The following is an 18137-nucleotide window of genomic DNA, read 5'->3' on the forward strand; positions in this document are numbered from 1 at the left end:
CTGAACCTAACCTTAACCCTTAGCGTAACCATTTTAAACTTCAATGGGATAATGTCAGAGTTGGGACGTCCCAAGGATCCCATGCTAATGCACAGTTGCATTAGCTAGGAAGTAATGCTAAACGAAAAACACAGTACTGTTTGATCACTAAACAAATATTGTCAATGATTTCACTCTACTGCTCTTATGCAATTATGTACACAAGCTATAGGACTTTGGCCATACAAAAGAGAATACGTCTAGGCTTATAATATCATACTTTTTTTTGTGAACTAGGGTGAAGAGTTATCCTTAATATGAGAGTAGCTAAACTACACTACAAAGGAAAGTAGCTGACTACTTTGAAACAAGTGAGGTGGCTATTGGTTAAGCATAATAATTGTTCCTTTTGTGATACAAGCACCACCCTTGGCACAGATAGATTTGTGTATAATTAAAATATTTACATGTTAATAGTTCAGTAGTTCACCCAAATTACATATTGGTCAGACTGTTATGATAAGATCAGACTTGGAAGGCTGGAGAACCATGTTTACAATGGAAAGCAGTAGGGGTAGCACAGATTTTTATTAACATCCCTCTCTGGGAAAGCAGAGGGGAACATTTGACGATGCAAAATGTTTGCAGCATGTGCTATGCTCACATGCTTAAGCTAGTGCAGTGCCAATGTCTTCATCAAATACCATCAGAATCAGTAATGTAGTGATTAAAAGTAGCTCGGTAAACGCTGGTTGTCATTCAATGTGAATAAGGTACAGGGATGCAAACTGGTGAGGGTCCAAAAAGGTGCATTTAATTAGAACATTTTCAGCTAATAACAATTACATAAAACATATTTGAACAATCTTAATACTCTGGAAACATGTTTATGGTAGGCTGGCATTGCTTCATGGATTACGTGGGTCGAATTTAATCCATAGAAGTGTATTGTGCCATATCACCATGTGTTGCTGTACTCATGCGCAGCAGGATTTTCCATTTCTGAAGCGGGCCTATAGGCCTATTTGTTTGGCAAGACAGCTGTGCATGGCTGTATCTCACTGTAATAGGCTGTAGGCTATGTTTTGGTTATTTGGATCTCCATTCACCTTTTGTTTACTGCGTTTGTTTACTGTTAATGTAACTATCCTAAATATAGATTGTGTCATAAATTTATCTACCTGATATTTTGTTTACTCAGCCTACTTGGTACCACTTTTTTGTTCTGTTTGCGTGCATTTGTTTGCATTCGATGTTGTCAATATTCTAAGCCAAACTGCTATTCAGTATTTTTGTTTGCATCAATGAATAACTAAGCTACTACTTTCAGCATTTAGTTTGCATTATTTGAGTAAGACAGCTGTGTGTACAGTTGCATTCACATAGGCTGTTTGTAATAGGTGAATTACCCTATCTATATTGTAGCCTATATTCATTACCAAAATGGCCTAGCTTTAGTTTGCAGCATGTGACGTCCCAAGGATCCGCTGTTCATTCGTCTGATACAGTGCAGTGGAGATAGGCTACAGATTTAAGTAATTCATTTTGATATGAGAAACATACATGATTATTCATTGAAGGGTGGTAATGTTAGATAGCTAACATTAATAACTTTGTGTGTAATAATTTTCACTATTGAAACATACATGCAACTATCATTTTCTTCTTATTAACTATAACTGCAGCATTATCTATATAACTCAGGTTGCTTACCTCGAGTTGCATTCCAAATTTCCCAGTCAGGGACAAAGTTTGTTGCGTGGAGAGCATGATGACACAGCCACCAGAGAAAGTAATATTAGTGAGCACACAGTGGGAAAATCACACGGATGACCTATTTTGATATTAAAATGTTGAATATCGCCAAAAAGGGGCAAGTTTGCATCCCTGCAGGTAATGCTCCCTATATTTTTGATGCATTTTTCCACTATAGGTGGGTAAACTCTTGTGCAAAATAAAAAAAGGTATATAACCAACGTTTACGTGCGTTTCCCCTCTACTACACCACTAATCAGAACATCCCCTCCCTTGTTTTGGGCCACATACTAAAGGTTGGATAAAATAAATAAATAAACTTCCTGGAAGGAGCAGCTTGCCATATTAACTTTGATGCAGGAGTAAACAGCACACGACTGATAGGAACGACTCCTGGGACCCCAGGGGGAAAATCTGTGATGGCCCAAAATCTGAATCGTGTACATCTACCTCTCTGTCAAATTTGGTGCTTTTATCATCAAATGAACGATCATTGTGGATATTTGAGTTTAGCCTCCCCACTACACTTCACAACAAATACTGTAAGATTTGAATAAATATTAGTCTGAGCTGAAATGTAAGCCGACAAAGAAGGGATGTGACTCCAATGCAGATCAACCAGAAGGAAAATTGTCTATTTAAAAAAGACGCATATCATATCAGCATAGCATATCATATCAAACATGGGAAGTCGTCTGTTTACACTGAAAGGTTGGTAAGCATAGCTTGAGAAATCCGAATAATCTCTGCCTATCAAGTTGCAGTGATAAATTGTGATAAATAAAATTGTGATAAATAAAAAATTATACCAGTCATTTAAGGACCAAAAAAATGACGGCTATGCCATATAGATTGCAAAAATGTTGGGAAGAGATTTTCAATGTACCGATTCCGAGGCACATGGTTATAAACTGACACGCAAAACAACACCGGATTCAAAACTTCAAAATGTTCAATCAAAATTATTATACACAATTCTTGCAACCAGTATAATGTTATATATATATATGGGGGATACAACCATCCCAGCTATGCAGATTTTGCTGCGAAGAATTGCAACATTTACCTGGAGCTAACTCTGCAAATAGCACTGCTGGGTGATTTGAAAAGTCATAGTCAATCGATCAATAATATAATACTTTTAGCAAAAAAATGTATCTTCAATTTACAATCTGTAGAAACAAGGAGAATAGAAAGGTTCAGAACTTTTGTGAAACATCACAGCACAGTTGAAAAATATATGGCAAATATAAATAATAAATGGATGGTGTTAAGAGATAGATGGGAGGGGTTGAGTGGAGCTGAAGTGTGGGACTAAAAACAAAATAACTAATGTAAAATATACTGTGTCCGTAAAATGTGTATAGTTTCAGAACTTTAGTGAAACAGCAGTTAAAAATATATGACAAATAGAAATAAAACTGGATGGTCTTCAGAGATAGATGAGAGGGGTTGAGGGTAGCTGAAGGATGGGATTAAAAACTAACAAAATATAATTATTGTAAAATGCATTGTGTCCGTAGAGTTTATGTAGTATGTATAAACTGTAAGTAGAGGCCTAAGTGTTGTTGTCCATCAGTTTACTCCAATTAGGGGAGGGGTGGTAGGGTTAGGGGAAAATAAGAAAGGAAAATGTATTTTACTATATATATATATATATATATATATATATATATATATATATATATATATATATATATATATATACAAAAAATATATATACAAAAAATATATATGGGGGATTGGAAATTATGCAGACAATTTCATTGATGTAAGCTACAATCTATCTGCAATATTAAAGCTGATCTACCCCCTAAAATATATATATACAGTACCAGCCAAAAGTTTGGACACCTACTCATTCAAGGGTTTTTCTTTATTTTTACTCTGTTCTACATTGTAGAATAATAGTGAAGACATCAAAACTATGAAATAACACATATGGAATCATGTAGTAACCAAAAAAGTGTTAAACAAATCAAAATATAATTTATATTTGAGATTCTTCAAAGTAGCCAGCCACACTTTGCCTTGATGACACCTCTTGGCATTCTCCTAACCAGCTTCATGAGGTAGTCACCTGGAATGCATTTCAATGAACAGGTGTGCCTTGTTAAAAGTTAAGAAAAACCCTTGAGTGATATAAGGGATTTGCGTCAATTCAAATCTGGTATCAGGACAAAATGTGATTCAGAGTCACCGAATATACTTTAAGTATTTTTATTAAACTCAAGCGATAAATGGTAAATGCAATTTTCGTATATACGGGTTCACTGTACCACCCCGCAGGGTAAAACAGGGAACTGGCAGGATGTAAGTAAACAGCTGTTCTTATACGGTGACAGACGTAGTTCCAACCCGTCTGTTGGCCTATCACAGTAGAGGCTGAGCGTGGTTTAAACTTTGCTCAGCCTATCGCCGGCGCTCAGACTGGTCCCAGCCTCTTGACGCTCCTTGGTGTCCGGCGCTGTTGCTGTGTAGATTACGCTCCCACACCCGAGAGACTGAGGTCAAATAGCTCTGTAACATTGTCTGAGCTATTTGCACCTGCATACAAAGCACACTGTTCTTGCTCAAGGCTAACCACAGCTTCCCAGCACACTTATCTGGGGCTAACTGTTACTTCCAGCACACACACACAGACACCCAGGCTAACAGTTACTAATATTATATCACATGTGATATAGCATTGGGTTATAGTGCAATAAACACAAATCCTAACAGTGAATAGGTGTTTCCAAACTTTTGACTGGTACTGTATAAAAAAAATTAAAAAATTGCAGTCACGGGAAATAACGCATTGTTTATGAAGATGAAGAAAAAAAATCTTAATGAAAATTTTGTGATTTTGAAAAAGATAGACCTACTCCACTGCGGTCATAACAGTGATTTTAGAATTAGTTCAATTAGGCCTCCCACATGCTATTGGAAAATGTGGGTCTTGCCCATTTTGAGTTTGTACAATCTATAACATTACACTTTATTGCGTGGGATGCTGCCATGAAGGCCGTCATTGTAAATAAGAATTTGTTCTTAACTGACTTGCCTAGTTTAAAAAAATAATAAGAGCCACACAACAGAACACTTTTCATCAATGAATCATGAGGTTACAGTGTAGGTCGATGATTGACAGGTTTTCAGGATGAGGCTGGGCATGACGATGGGTGTTACCAAAGCGCCACCCTCTGATGCTCCATAAAGACTAGCACCCGAAATTTATAAATGCGGCTATAACGGCTCGTGACGCAGTCAAACTCTGTTTTTACAGGAATATAACAGACTAAACGGCAAGAGTACGTTAATATACCGTTTTTTTCTTTATATAGTTATATAAATATTTTTAAATTCAAACTAGTCGTTTTCCATGATTGTTCGTTTCCTGATCCCGCGCGCGCTACTGAGCAAGTTATGCGCGGGCTGAACATGTCCTAGTCTTCTTCAACATTGACAACTAACATGTGGTAAGTTAAACTTGTCATTATTTTTTCATAAAATAGTGCGGTTTTAATTGGTAACTAATTAACGTTGGTTACGTTAATGTGACTGATATTTTTGTAAATAGCTTGCCGGCTAACGCTAGCAAACGTTTGTTCAATCATGATGATACTAACTAATATTAACAAAAACATTGTTCCTTCACATTGACCCTAACGTTACATCGTAAGGATTATAAAGTCAGCTACCGAGCTATACTTTAGCTTAATTGTCATTCATTTATAATAACGAAGTGTCGCTAACAATAGATAGCTAGCCATTACAAAACAGCTTTCTAGTATAGCTTATATGGCAGGTATTGACTATTACATTGGTAGACATTAGTACAAAAAAGTATGAATGTATGTACTTGTAAGTCGCTCTGGATAAGAGCGTCTGCTAAATGACTTAAATGTAATGTAAATGTAGACGACTGGCAATCGTTAAGATTAGGTTGTTACGAACATTCGACATTGCAGGTCATGTTGCTGGTGCGAGTCATGATTGAATGAATTGTGACACGTGCTCTGTGCGTCGTAGTTATAACTAGATGTCTCTGCAATTTTAACATATTACAAACTTTAGATAGCTAACGTTGTTACCCATGTTAAATGTCTAGGCAATAGTTATCAACTTCACGATACCCGAGGATGTTGAATACGGAGGCGATTCGTTTTTAGCCTACCTCCGACTATAACCAAGTCTGTATCAGTCGATACTTTAGGCAGGCCAGCTTGTATGTAAATGATTGCATTAGTAACGTGTAGCTCACTACCTATGTTTGTCCTGTGTAGTTGCTATATTATTCGTTGGGTACTGCAATCCGTATTTAAAAAAATATATATACATACATATATATATATACAATTTTAATCTACCTCCGCTAAGGGAGCCGGCGTTATTTAACTCCGAATGGACAGCCCAGTCATTGCACGGCGCAATTTAAAAGGTCACATAATAAAGTTATCAAACTGCGGATTGCAGAACCCAAAGAAAATAACTCCACTATACACAGGACCAACAGGGGTACAAGGTAACGTTACGTATGAAATAATGGATATGTTTTACTGCAAGTATCGACTGATACCGACTCGGAGGTAGCCTACACTCCGCCAAAACTCATCGCCTCCATCGGGCATTGTGGAGTTGAGAATTCTTGGCTATCTAACGTTGGATGGCTAGTGTTATGTTGCATCGTCGTGTATACATTTCTCTGCTACGTTGGCAAAGAGTACATTGGCAATTTCTGATATGTTGTCTAGCTGCCTTTGGTTAGTCTCATCCTGCGACATCCCCCAAAATGGCTTCCTTATTGCATTGTCTTCAGGCAAGACAGACTATATCTATAGCGGTACCCATTCAGCCATTGCACGAGACATTCTGCGAACGAAGTTGGCACAATTGCACACATAGTAGCTCATTTTGCTAAGTAGCGCGCAAAGTTTTGGCTTTAAAAGGTGATTATTATATTTTTCTTCACTGAAATTCTTATTGAATGACCTGGCCACACTTTAATTTCGATAGAAGTGGATATGGTCAGGCTCCAGGGTAGCTATTGCTACTACTGCTGTTTTGAGTAGTGTTGCGAAATGTTTAACCATGTGTGTTTTTTCGGGTTTGTGGAACCCTAGTTGCTGTGGTAGGATTTGACCATCATAGATTTACCTGCAGCTGGTCTCCTCTGACTTAAGATTGTATATCAATGAATGATCTGAGGCACACTGTTCAAGCTTTGTGAAGTTGGAAGAAGGGATGGTTACTTAATTTAGACATTTCTCCCTCTTGTCTTTCAGGATGTTCTGTCATTCACCTACACTGACTGTTGAACAATGCGTGTCTGTTCAGTCTGTATGATTGCCCAAAACCAAAGAAACCCTAACAAAGCTAGTAAAATTACAGGATAGCAATACTTTACCTCACCATAATTTATTGTTGTTCAGTCAGGGACAGCACATAGGCTACTCTCAGTAGGTTCAGTTAACCCTCAACCTTGAGGGTTAGGGTTTCAAAGAGAAGTAATTGTATACACACATTGATACCTCATTTAATTTTGCTGCTAGCAAATATCACATTTATTTTGATATACATTCCCTTATATCGTGACATCAATCTTTAGAGCAATCAATCACGCACAATGGTTTCGACAACTCTTGCCACCCTTACCTTGGTGGGCACCACACTAGGGATCAAGGCCCAGGTCACTGGTGAACCACTGACAGACTACATGTGGCTTCTCATAGTTGGCTTTATCATCGCCTTCATCCTAGCCTTCTCTGTGGGGGCCAATGACGTGGCCAACTCGTTTGGCACGGCAGTGGGCTCTGGAGTGGTCACCTTGCGGCAGGCCTGCATCCTGGCCACTATCTTTGAGACCATTGGATCTGTGCTTCTGGGAGCAAAGGTCAGCGAGACCATCCGCAAGGGCATCATCGACGTGGGCATGTACAACGGCTCCGAACAAGTGCTTATGGCTGGCTCTGTCAGTGCCATGTTTGGTGAGTGAAACAAATTATTATAATACCCTTTTGTAGGCAAGACATTTTTTTCTTTCAATTTGGACATCTTGTGTATGGTTGTACTATGATGTAATGTTGAAATAGAGCTGGAACTGTTTAAATGGTGAAGTTGGCTTTTATGCTGCTTCTTAGGTTCTGCTGTATGGCAATTGGTGGCCTCTTTTCTCAAGCTGCCCATCTCAGGGACCCACTGCATTGTTGGTGCTACCATTGGCTTCTCTCTGGTGGCCAGCGGTCAACAGGGGGTCAGGTGGCTGGAACTCCTTCGGATTGGTGAGTCAGCAGCTTCCGTTGACCACAGCTTACTTTGTGATCCCTGTAGTAAAATTAACAGCTTCTATTATGTGCAATGTTTTTATTCAGACAACTTTGTACGAGTAATGCACGTTTCTGGTGTTCCTGAGAGCACTATGCAATGCTAATTTTTGTAATCTCCACAGTTGCCTCCTGGTTTCTCTCCCCCCTTCTGTCTGGCATCATGTCAGGTGTCCTTTTCTACTTTGTTCGTATGTTCATCTTGCACAAGGTAAGCTGACAAATCTGCTTCTATCTAAATCTAGATGTTCTTAAATTGTAGGAAGCTTCTTGCTGGAAATGGTTGTAGTCTGTGCCAGACCATAGATGTCCCAGACATCATATTAAACAAATAAAGACACTCCTTGTTCTTTCGACAGGGGTATTATTCTCTGTGTAATCTCACAGGCCATTATGTTAGATAAAATGTACTGACACACCTCCTATTCTGACATCAAATGTAAGCTGATAATACAATGGGGAGCATGGTGTTTCTGATTTCTGTTTGTCCCTATGTAGAAAGACCCGGTGCCCAATGGTCTGAAGGCCCTGCCTGTCTTCTATGCTGTGACAATGATGATCAACATATTCTCCATCATCTTCACTGGTGCTCCAAGTGAGTATCGTTGTCCCAGTCTGCCTTCACCATGCATGCCTGCCTACAGCCTAAAATAATCTGCTCCCTTAGCCAGTCGGATACCTATACTTTTTTTTTTTTCAAGACTGAACCAGACTGCTTACTGTTCTCGGAGAAGGCCTGTTATTTTAACCTGTTGTGTTTTGGGTCTTTTCTTGAATGTGGTTATATGTCATCATGACAGAATTAAATTACAGAGAGGAGCACTTCACAACAGGGAGCTGGAAATAGGATATCTCTTTATTCGTGAAGACAGATTATGTCCCTTTCCCACACAGAGGAGGAAAAGTGGAAGTAAAGAGGTTAACTCTGCAACTTGGTGTATTTTGCCTCCGTCAGGAGTCTCGTTGAGTAGTGCCATATAAAATCTGCGTTTCCGACAGAATCCAGACCTTTAAAAAAATATGTGTGTATTAATCAAAAGAGAAACAAAATGCAACAGTGATTTGTATTTTCCTGTGACTTTCTGAAACAGCACAGGAATGCCCCTGTCTGCGTGTTGTATGTCTGGTCTATACTTTGTGTAGCTGTTAGCGACAATGCTAATGATATCTGTCTGTTGGTAGATGGCAAGACATTCCCAAAAACTCTAAATTAAATGTTAGCTACAATGTAGCATATGCCTACATAGCAGAATATAATTATGATTATTTGCATCAATCCATTGGCTATTTGTTTTGTAAACTCTGCAATCACGAGTGCTATAGAAACACTGCTAACCAAACCACGGTCTCTAGCTGGTGTACATTTGCATTAAAGGGTAATTACACCCACATTTCTTAGCTATTTCTTTCCTTTCTCAGACACCAAGTAGTTTACTGATGTGGTTTAAGCATTGGTGTGGACTTAGAAAAAACTAAATTGGATGTTCTATATATATATTTTTTTTTAAGTGCTTTCTGGGAGCAGACACCTGGAAGAAATTGATTTCATAGGACCCTAATTGAGAGCACTGTGAATATTAAGGTCTGCTATATTGTTAACTTTTTAGCTTTGAAACTCTAATTAAATGAGCAACTTTTGCTCCCTGTTTTCTTCTACCTACAGGACCGAACAGTTCAAGAATTCAACTGGCCTGGGCCATTAAATGAAGGCTACAGGCCAGAGTATGACTTGATGTGTATATACGCACATCTGCACACCCACTCAGAGGAGACCACATGCACTCAGTCACATAATGTACTCCTGTCAGTCACACCTACATGTGAGTGTGCTGTACATGGGGACCCTTTACTCTGGGGTACCTCACATGAAGTTCCATACAGAGATTGCATTCCAAGAATCCTGCTCAATATATTCCCACACAACTAAGAAGAGCTCAGGGAGGGATTAATTGCAGAACCAGATATGACATGTAGGCCTACTGTATTCACACACGCGCTGAGGAGGATGTATCTTTACACATACTGGCACACTTTTAGACTCTGGCCACTGCCTGTAACTGGAGCCGGCTTATTACGAGGCTAATCCTGATCTTTAGCCACACTTGGTTGGTCAGTCGCTTCCTCATGTTATAAGCACGTGGATTAAGAATTCAACACAAGACAAGAGTCCATGATTAGCCCCTTTCCCCACTTCCCTTTTTTTCACCGTTCATTCAGGTGCATTGTATCCAAATGGGTTGTACTATTTCAGAACACATTTCAACTGTCCTCTCATGAGAATCCTTTGAACCCCAGAAATCACAGGATAAGTAATGGATTACGTCACCTTTTTTATGGCTGTATTTGGCTCCGGAGTTGTGTAACAACGGTAGTATAGTGGTGACTGATCTGCTAGTCTAATACAACCCCATTTAAACTCAATGGGTGAAGAGGGAGGTGGCCAAGACGGGGAACTGTACATTTTGTTTCCTGTTTTAGAACTCTGTTTCTTTTGGTTTAACATGGTGGTGTGAAAGCACTCGGGCAAGCGCGTTCCTATACACAATATAGCCGATCCTAGTGCCAGAGAGCTCAGTTGGAATGGGTGAAAAAAATGAATGCATCTCAGGCCTGAGAATTGAGGTCAAGAGTGGATAATTTACAGAAGAGGCCTTGGTGTTCCACACCTTGTAAATCACCCAAGTTATTTTAGCACAGCTCTATTTAGTCTTTTGGAAGCTGTACTATAGAAGGCTTTGCCGACAAAGGGCAGTCACCATTTTATGAGCATGTCAACATTTAGCCTACGTTTGATTTGTGGAACCAACCAAGCGAATACTGGTCCCCTCTAGTTAAAGAATCAAATATATTTCTTCACTCACTTGGATAACCTGCCTGGTTTAAACTACAAACTATTCTCTTTCAAACAGTGGACACCGCTTGTCCCTACATTTCAATATGCTTTAGCTAGAATGCTAATTTTCTGCTTCGGTTCCCCTTTGGAAAACAAACAGTGGGTGGCTTGGTTGCTTAGGTTACACTAAACAATTGGGAAAATAGAAATGACTGATCACAGTAGAGCAGCTGAGAAGAATGGGTTTAATAAACTGAACTGTGACTCAGTATACACTGCATGCCAGAAATATGACAGTCTCTAAATGTCTGAATGGTACATCTTGATAAGGCGTTTTGCCTGTTTACACAAATTAAACTTTTTGGTGGGGCTCAATAAGTGGAAACAAGCACATTACCGGAGTAAACGGCAATTGAGAAATTTGTTTATAGTTTTCTGTGGTATACGACCCTTCAAATTACTGATTTTAGAACATGATAGACTGATAGGCAAGCAATGCTAAATGCAACTGAAATAGTTTGAGCAGCCTACTTTTATGTTCATACAGTTAGGAAAAGTTGAGCTTTGACCTTTTTTTATTCTGATTACTTTTTAGTCCATCAACATTGTTTATTCTACTAGTGGTAGGAGTGACACAAACTGGGACCATATAGAGGATAATTGGCCAAAGCCACCCATCCCAACTATACAATTAACGGTCATGAGGGCTGGGGCTGAAATGCTCTTGCGGAAAAAATGTCAAACCATATTATTGTGTAATGTAGGCCACGGGATGCAAAGGTTTAGAAGAGAGGGGTTTGGAACGCAGCAGTTGTTAAATTCCACTTCCTGGGACCTCCATCATTCATCCCACTGGATGGAGTGGTGTAGACTCGCCCCTTTTTGTGGGTGTGTTTATTACGACTGCCCCGTTGCTAGTTTTTTTTGCCTTTTATTAATTTAATTTTTTTGGTCTCTAGAAATGTAATCCACTATAGGTCATCAGCACGTACTGTCAACAAATGTCTCTCAGCACATAATGATTAATACAGACTTCATTCTCCTTTTTCGGGGACACATATTTTTGCCCACTGTTAATTTTAGCACCAGCCTCCCCCTCCTACCGCACACAAATGTCTACTGGCCGGACCTGTTTTGGGCTGTCCCACGGTCACTGAGTCATTCTAGACTAGTCTAATGGAAGAAGCCTCTGCTGTTCTTAGAAGAAAAACATTCTAACGCCCCCTTCCCATTTCCTCTGCCTCTCCCCTCCTGGAGGGGGTGAGTTTTTGCGTAACTAAATACTCATTGCTCATGTGGCACGGCCTGCAGTCTCCTGCTGCAGCATGTGAGGATGAGTCAGTACAGACTACACAGGAGAGAGCATGATGGACTCTGCCCTTCAATGAACACCACGATGAGATACCGTTATCTCCGGGCCCTGGCCTTCCATTTCCTTTAGTTTTTGCATAGTTATTTTTTTTTAAATGCGTGGTCAAGGTAACCGCAAATGTGTAGCTTTAATTTTCGAGCTGCACTTTTGTTATTTACTCTATGTTGCTGACTCTCCAACATGTCGCTTGCTGTCTCCCCCCAGGGTAATCTGTCGTGGTCCTTTTCCCTGCCAGCAGCACGCACAAGACCGTGTTGGCACCCCCACAAACACTATCGCAGTCTTGGCACACTGCGAACACTGTTAAAGGCTTCCTTCTATTTAAGTCCTCTCTCCTAACCTTTAAGGCACTCACTGTGAGAGGAGCATGTGAATGCGACATCCCTCGTCATTCACATGCTCCTCACCCACGGCATTGTGTAACTGTTCAGCTCTATGGGCACGGTACCGTGCCATGTTTAAATGGGACATGTGCCACTTGTTGTGGCCCATTCTTGTAGCTAGTGGTGAAGGTGTGTGTTTGAGGTGATGATATTTCCCCTGGAAATATGACCATGTGCAATGAGTAGATAACCTTGAATGTCCAAAGGAGCGTTCTAGCATTTCACCCTCTTTAAAATGTTTTTCTCTGTACTCAATATGTTAATTTGTTATCCTATTGAATCATTCTTTACTATGATATTGTATAATTTAGAAATGTTTTTTAATGTGAATATTTATAATAGGAATGGGCTACTGTAATTCTACCAACTATAGATGAGGAGCCAGGTCCAGATAAAATATTAGTCTGAAGACCTACTGTAAACCTTCAGAAAGGTAGCTCCTGCTGCCTTGTTTTTCAAAACCATCTTTCCTCTCTTTCTCCTTCTGTCTGTCACTGCTTGGTTACTCCAGTGCTTGGATTTGACAAGATCCCATGGTGGGGCACACTGCTCATCTCTTTGGCCTGTGGTGTGCTGACCGCCCTGTTGGTCTGGTTTATAGTCTGCCCACGCCTCAAGAAGAAGATTGAACGTGAGTAAATTTTCTTTCCCCTTAAGTTTGGCACACCTCTTACAAAGCTGCTAATTTATGGTTTTATTTGTTTAGAGAATTTTAAGTACTCATTCCACAGTCTTACCTGGAAAATATGTTTGATTGCGTGCTGTTAAAGTGCTGCCTTACATTTGGGCACGGAAAGTGTCATGGGGATTAGTACTGCGTGTGTGTGTGGCTTCAACCATTCATGCCAAGGTTTTAATCCAGCAAATGGATTCAGGGCTGCAGATATGTTTTACACTAATTCTGTGTTCTGGCTTGTCTTGGAAGTGCTCAAGTCTGATCTTTTTAATACAATTCTGCATTGAATTGACAATGAGCTTAAAATGCAGGGTGGTAATTTTGCTGGTCAAAAGTAGACCTGTCTATTAATAGTGAAAAGGAGTCGCATCTGAAATCCAGGATGACAAAGTTAACCCTTTTCTTAAATAGCCTCCCTTTTGAATGGGTACAAATATGAAAAGTTAGATTTTATATAGTCTGTATTATCTTAACTTTGCAATGGGGCCAATGGTGGGACTTGTGGAAGGTTAATACATTTGCTGCTGAAATATCCGTGATAGATCTGTCTGGTAGGGTCCTATTCTACTAAATAGAGGAACTTAATTGGTTCATAGTGATCCACTCATTGGCCTTTACCTCAACTAGAATAGCCATGGGTTGACTTAAAGTATTCAGTTGGCACTGAATCACAGGGTTAAGACTGCAGGTGACTACTGACGTGGCTCAAGTCGAAAACAAACTGCTGCCGCCTCGACTCCTGTCCTAACCAGTATGGATGACGCAATCGGGTCAACTGGCTAGGTAGCAGATCAAACCGTTCTTAGGACTCACGAGGTGGACATATGTTTGCATTGAGTATCTGAAACTGAAAAAGTCATAAAGGATACATACACTTTCAGACCTTATCTACATAGGCCGACATGTAAAGGTTTTAGTCAATGGCACAATGTAAATATGCTAAAATTAGTACAGTCATTAGCTGTGTTTACCTGAGCCTTTGAACACTTTGGCTCTCAAATTTGAATGCGTTTACCTCTATAGTAACTGCTTTTTTTTTTTTTTTCAGCTGGTTATGTAATTCTTAAATGTTGATGTGTATAAGAACCAATTGTGCATGTTCCCTCACTGTACCGTATTCGTGTTTGGTCTCAAGCCCAGGCAGTCTAACTCCACTCTTCCCCCTCCAGGAAAAATCAAGTCTTCCAGCCCCTCTGAGAGCCCCCTGATGAAGAGGGAACTGAGGGAGGGGCCTGTACCCTGTACCATCCTGAAGCCTGTCCCCGAGGAGCCCCCTTCACCCCCCTCCCCTGCCTCCCACGCTGACGCAGACACCCTCTCCCAGCCTCCCCAAGAGGAGCGCAGGGTCACCTTTGGCATTGGAGATTCTGATGATTGCGACAAGGAAGGCAATGAGTCTGAGAACGGCAATGCCAATGGTGAGTCATGGGGAGGTTCTGGCTGCCTTGATAAATGGGTTGGGAAAAGTTAGAAAATGGGATAAATATGGTAATCCATGACTGACTACACTATTGCTTACTTTAAAGTCTATTTTTAATCAGTCCCAAAAGTGCAGTTCAGCAATGATGTGCAGTTCAGCAACGGCCCGGCCCATGTCCCCAGCAACGGTTACAGCCAGTACCACACGGTGCACAAGGACTCCGGACTCTACAAAGACCTGTTACACAAGCTCCACCTTGCCAAGGTGGGCGACTGCATGGGCGAGGCAGGCGACAGACCCATCCGCCGCAACAACAGCTACACCTCCTACACCATGGCCATCATCGGCATGCACGGGGACTTCCGGCCCAAAGAGGGCGAGTTCCACGCCAGCGAGGACAAAGGTACAGAGAAGAAGCGTGTGCGAATGGACAGCTACACCAGCTACTGCAATGCTGTGGCCGAGCACGGGGCTCCTGAGGGCCTGGGGGAAGCAGAGGTGACTCTGGAGATGGGAGAAGAGGATGCTGGCAGCCGCCGCAGCTCTCTGGAAGAGGATGGCCATGACCATGACCGCCCAGAGGTCTCGGAGCTCTTCAGGTTCCTCCAGATCCTCACAGCCTGCTTCGGTTCCTTCGCCCACGGGGGCAACGACGTCAGGTAGGGAGATGTTCCATCTTGGATGATTTGTCAAGATGAATAGTCATTTTATTGCTGTTTTTAAGTGTTTTTGGACTAGTAGTTTGGTTGCTGCTTGTATGTTCATGTAGAGGGACTTTTTGTACTTGGCTTGTATTTGCGTAACCTAGTCTCTTCTCCTGCAGCAATGCCATTGGTCCATTGGTAGCGCTGTGGCTGGTGTACAATAGTGGTTCTGTGAACTCCAGTGCTCCCACACCCATCTGGCTGCTGTTGTACGGAGGAGTTGGCATCTGCCTCGGGCTCTGGGTGTGGGGTCGCAGGGTTATCCAGACCATGGGAAAGGACCTCACCCCCATCACTCCCTCCAGGTATGTACCAGACTGACCAAGTCAGTCAAATGGCACCTTTATAACATAACATTCCCCACAGACCTGAGACTTGGACAGACAACCAACCGTTCACTCAATTCTGGATTTCTTTTCCTTGCAGTGGTTTCAGCATTGAACTTGCCTCAGCCCTGACTGTTGTGGTTGCCTCCAACATTGGCCTGCCTGTCTCCACCACCCACTGCAAGGTAAGCTGTTCAGCCTTGGACACGGTGGTCTGACAGGGAGGAGGGCTGGGTAATGTGTAAGGCAGGGAGCAGTAAACAGGATGTCTGCTTTTTGCAGTTCAGTCTGGTTTTAATTTCCACTTTAAAATACTGGAAAGCAAGGTAAAAACAGAATCCAGTCAGCTACTGTTAGGGGGAGTGTTGTCCACGTCTTAATGGGCCATGGTTCCTAAGTGTTTAACAAAGGTCAATCGTGTGTGTGTTGCCAGGTTGGCTCTGTGGTAGCGGTTGGCTGGCTGCGCTCCAGGAAGGGTGTGGACTGGCGCCTGTTCCGGAACATCTTCATGGCCTGGTTTGTGACTGTGCCCATCTCTGGCCTGATCAGCGCTGCCATCATGGCCCTCTTCACCTATGTTATCCTGTAAGCCCAGGGCTTCCTGCACCCCACAACAGGGGAGGAGAAAGAACAAGCGCCCACTCGCACCAGGGGAGAGGAGGGGGAGTGAAAAGGAGAAGGGGTTGGAAGGCAATTATATGCCCCTAACCAACATACCCGAAGGAGGAAATACATAAAGAAGAAATGTTAATGGAAAAAAAGGATGTTGTGATATTGGCCTGTGTCATTCTCAACCTTAAGTGATGGTTGTTGGTTCCACCAGATTACTTCCAATGGGACATGAATTTTATCTGACTTGGTTGTATTTTTTGTTGTTGCTTTTCAATGCTCATGTTATTGTAAATAACTAATGAAAGCATCTTCTGATTCTCCACTACTTCCATTTTTTTTATTGTGTAAATATGTACATACTACCATGTTCCTGTTTTTTTTTAAATCTTATTTTACAAGTTCGTATGACACAATTACAATGCAGTATTGGCCTTTATTGAAAGATCTTTCTCCTGACCTACATATTAAAAAATGCTCAAAGTAACCTAGAATAAGCAGTATTTTTTTAGGTTGAAAGTGAAGTTATTGGGGTGTCCTCCACCTCAAATGTGTTTGCGTGTCTTTTTGTCACTAATCAAGTTAAGAATTGTGTGTGGAATTGTTTTCCTCATGTGCAGGGGTGCTTGTTATGCCCTTTCCTGATCGAACAGCGTTTGACTCTCACTCAGCCATTCAACAGAACCCTAGTCTGTGTACAAGTACAGGAAACGATGCGCAAGCCCCTCTGAGCTGATTGTCTCAACTTGTTACACTGGTCCCTCAGATTTTCCTCTATTTTTAGGTCAGTCATTGGCTCAGCATTATTCTAATGCAATAGATTGTTTTGTGTCAGACTACCTAATTTAACTGAAATGTGCTCAACATGAAATGAGACTGAGTAGACTCCTTTGTTTCTCTACTTACCTATGCTCTTTGAGCACAGAGCAGGTGTTACGGGACCTGACCTCACCCAGCTCTTGGGACAAATTATAATTTATTCATTGGGAAAATGGCACATTTTTTCTAAGTAATGTTTTGTGGTCTGAAACACACTTTCATATGGCAAGTTATTTTAAATAATTGTTTTAATGGCATTGTAAGAAGTTCATTGTGACGTTCAATTGTTTTGAAGCAAGTGAAGGTTAAAACTGTAGTACCATACATCAGTATATATTCTGAGTCAGCTTTAGCATTATTCATGGTGATAGCAGACCTCAACTGAACACGAGGTTATCTGAACAAATTTGCTGGTGGAATGTTGGTAAAGGCTGAGGGGAAATACTCAAAAGAAAAGACCATATTTCCTGTTAAACTTGATTGCATCAAACTAGATGGTGCAATGTGTTAGTTCTGCTCAAGCCTTCTGTAGTCTCTTTTTGTTTTGCAATTTAACTTCAGAATTTTTACTTCCCTGTACTCATGCTCTGTGGAATGTACACTTGCATACACATCAGGTACTCTTGCCACCCCCTCTCAGCTAAATGTTTTTATATCTGGTTGATGAGATTAGTGTGAGAGGGCAGGTTGCTACCCTAAACCTGGTGTGATGTGTGGGGACCTTGACCAGAGGCTCTGTTAGAAAGGGGGGGGGGGGGGTGCTGTGATGCCACTGAGCGTTGCAGTACTAAATGCATTTAGACTTAGATGCTGTAGTTGCCTTTATTTTTTTAGGCACCAAAGAAAAGACTGGTTTGTCAAGCACAGACAGTCTACTCAGACTGGACGAAGGAAAATAAATACAAATTGAAAGCTATTACCTTGTATTTTCATTTTCTATCTGTATTTAAGTTTTT

General features: G+C 41.1%; 1 protein-coding gene across 3 annotated transcripts; it reads left to right on the top strand.

The window, feature by feature from the left end:
• Positions 1-4899: 4899 nt before the first annotated feature.
• LOC129818558 (sodium-dependent phosphate transporter 1-B-like) lies at positions 4900-18097 on the top strand. Of its 3 annotated transcripts, none has more exons than XM_055874585.1 (11): positions 4900-5195; positions 7002-7703; positions 7857-7997; positions 8165-8250; positions 8538-8634; positions 13139-13258; positions 14473-14721; positions 14845-15382; positions 15547-15732; positions 15854-15938; positions 16187-18097. In XM_055874585.1, the coding sequence occupies exons 2-11, from the start codon at positions 7343-7345 to the stop codon at positions 16340-16342; spliced, it is 2019 nt and encodes a 672-aa protein (XP_055730560.1). In that variant the 5' UTR covers positions 4900-5195; positions 7002-7342; the 3' UTR covers positions 16343-18097. The 3 variants fall into 3 exon arrangements, with proteins under 3 accessions (XP_055730560.1, XP_055730561.1, XP_055730562.1); XM_055874586.1 differs by lacking the exon at positions 4900-5195 and adding an exon at positions 6110-6241; XM_055874587.1 differs by lacking the exon at positions 4900-5195 and adding an exon at positions 6481-6665.
• Positions 18098-18137: the final 40 nt, after the last annotated feature.

The sequence above is a fragment of the Salvelinus fontinalis genome, chromosome 21 (assembly GCF_029448725.1).
Source record: "Salvelinus fontinalis isolate EN_2023a chromosome 21, ASM2944872v1, whole genome shotgun sequence".
NCBI lineage: Eukaryota > Metazoa > Chordata > Actinopteri > Salmoniformes > Salmonidae > Salvelinus > Salvelinus fontinalis.

Coding starts and splice junctions, on each gene's coding strand:
- LOC129818558 (XM_055874585.1), top strand. CDS start 7,343: ATGGTTTCGACAACTCTTGCCACCCTTACCTTGGTGGGCACCACACTA. Junction 15,383..15,546: donor CACGGGGGCAACGACGTCAG/GTAGGGAGATGT, acceptor CTTCTCCTGCAG/CAATGCCATTGGTCCATTGG. Junction 15,939..16,186: donor TCTCCACCACCCACTGCAAG/GTAAGCTGTTCA, acceptor GTGTGTTGCCAG/GTTGGCTCTGTGGTAGCGGT.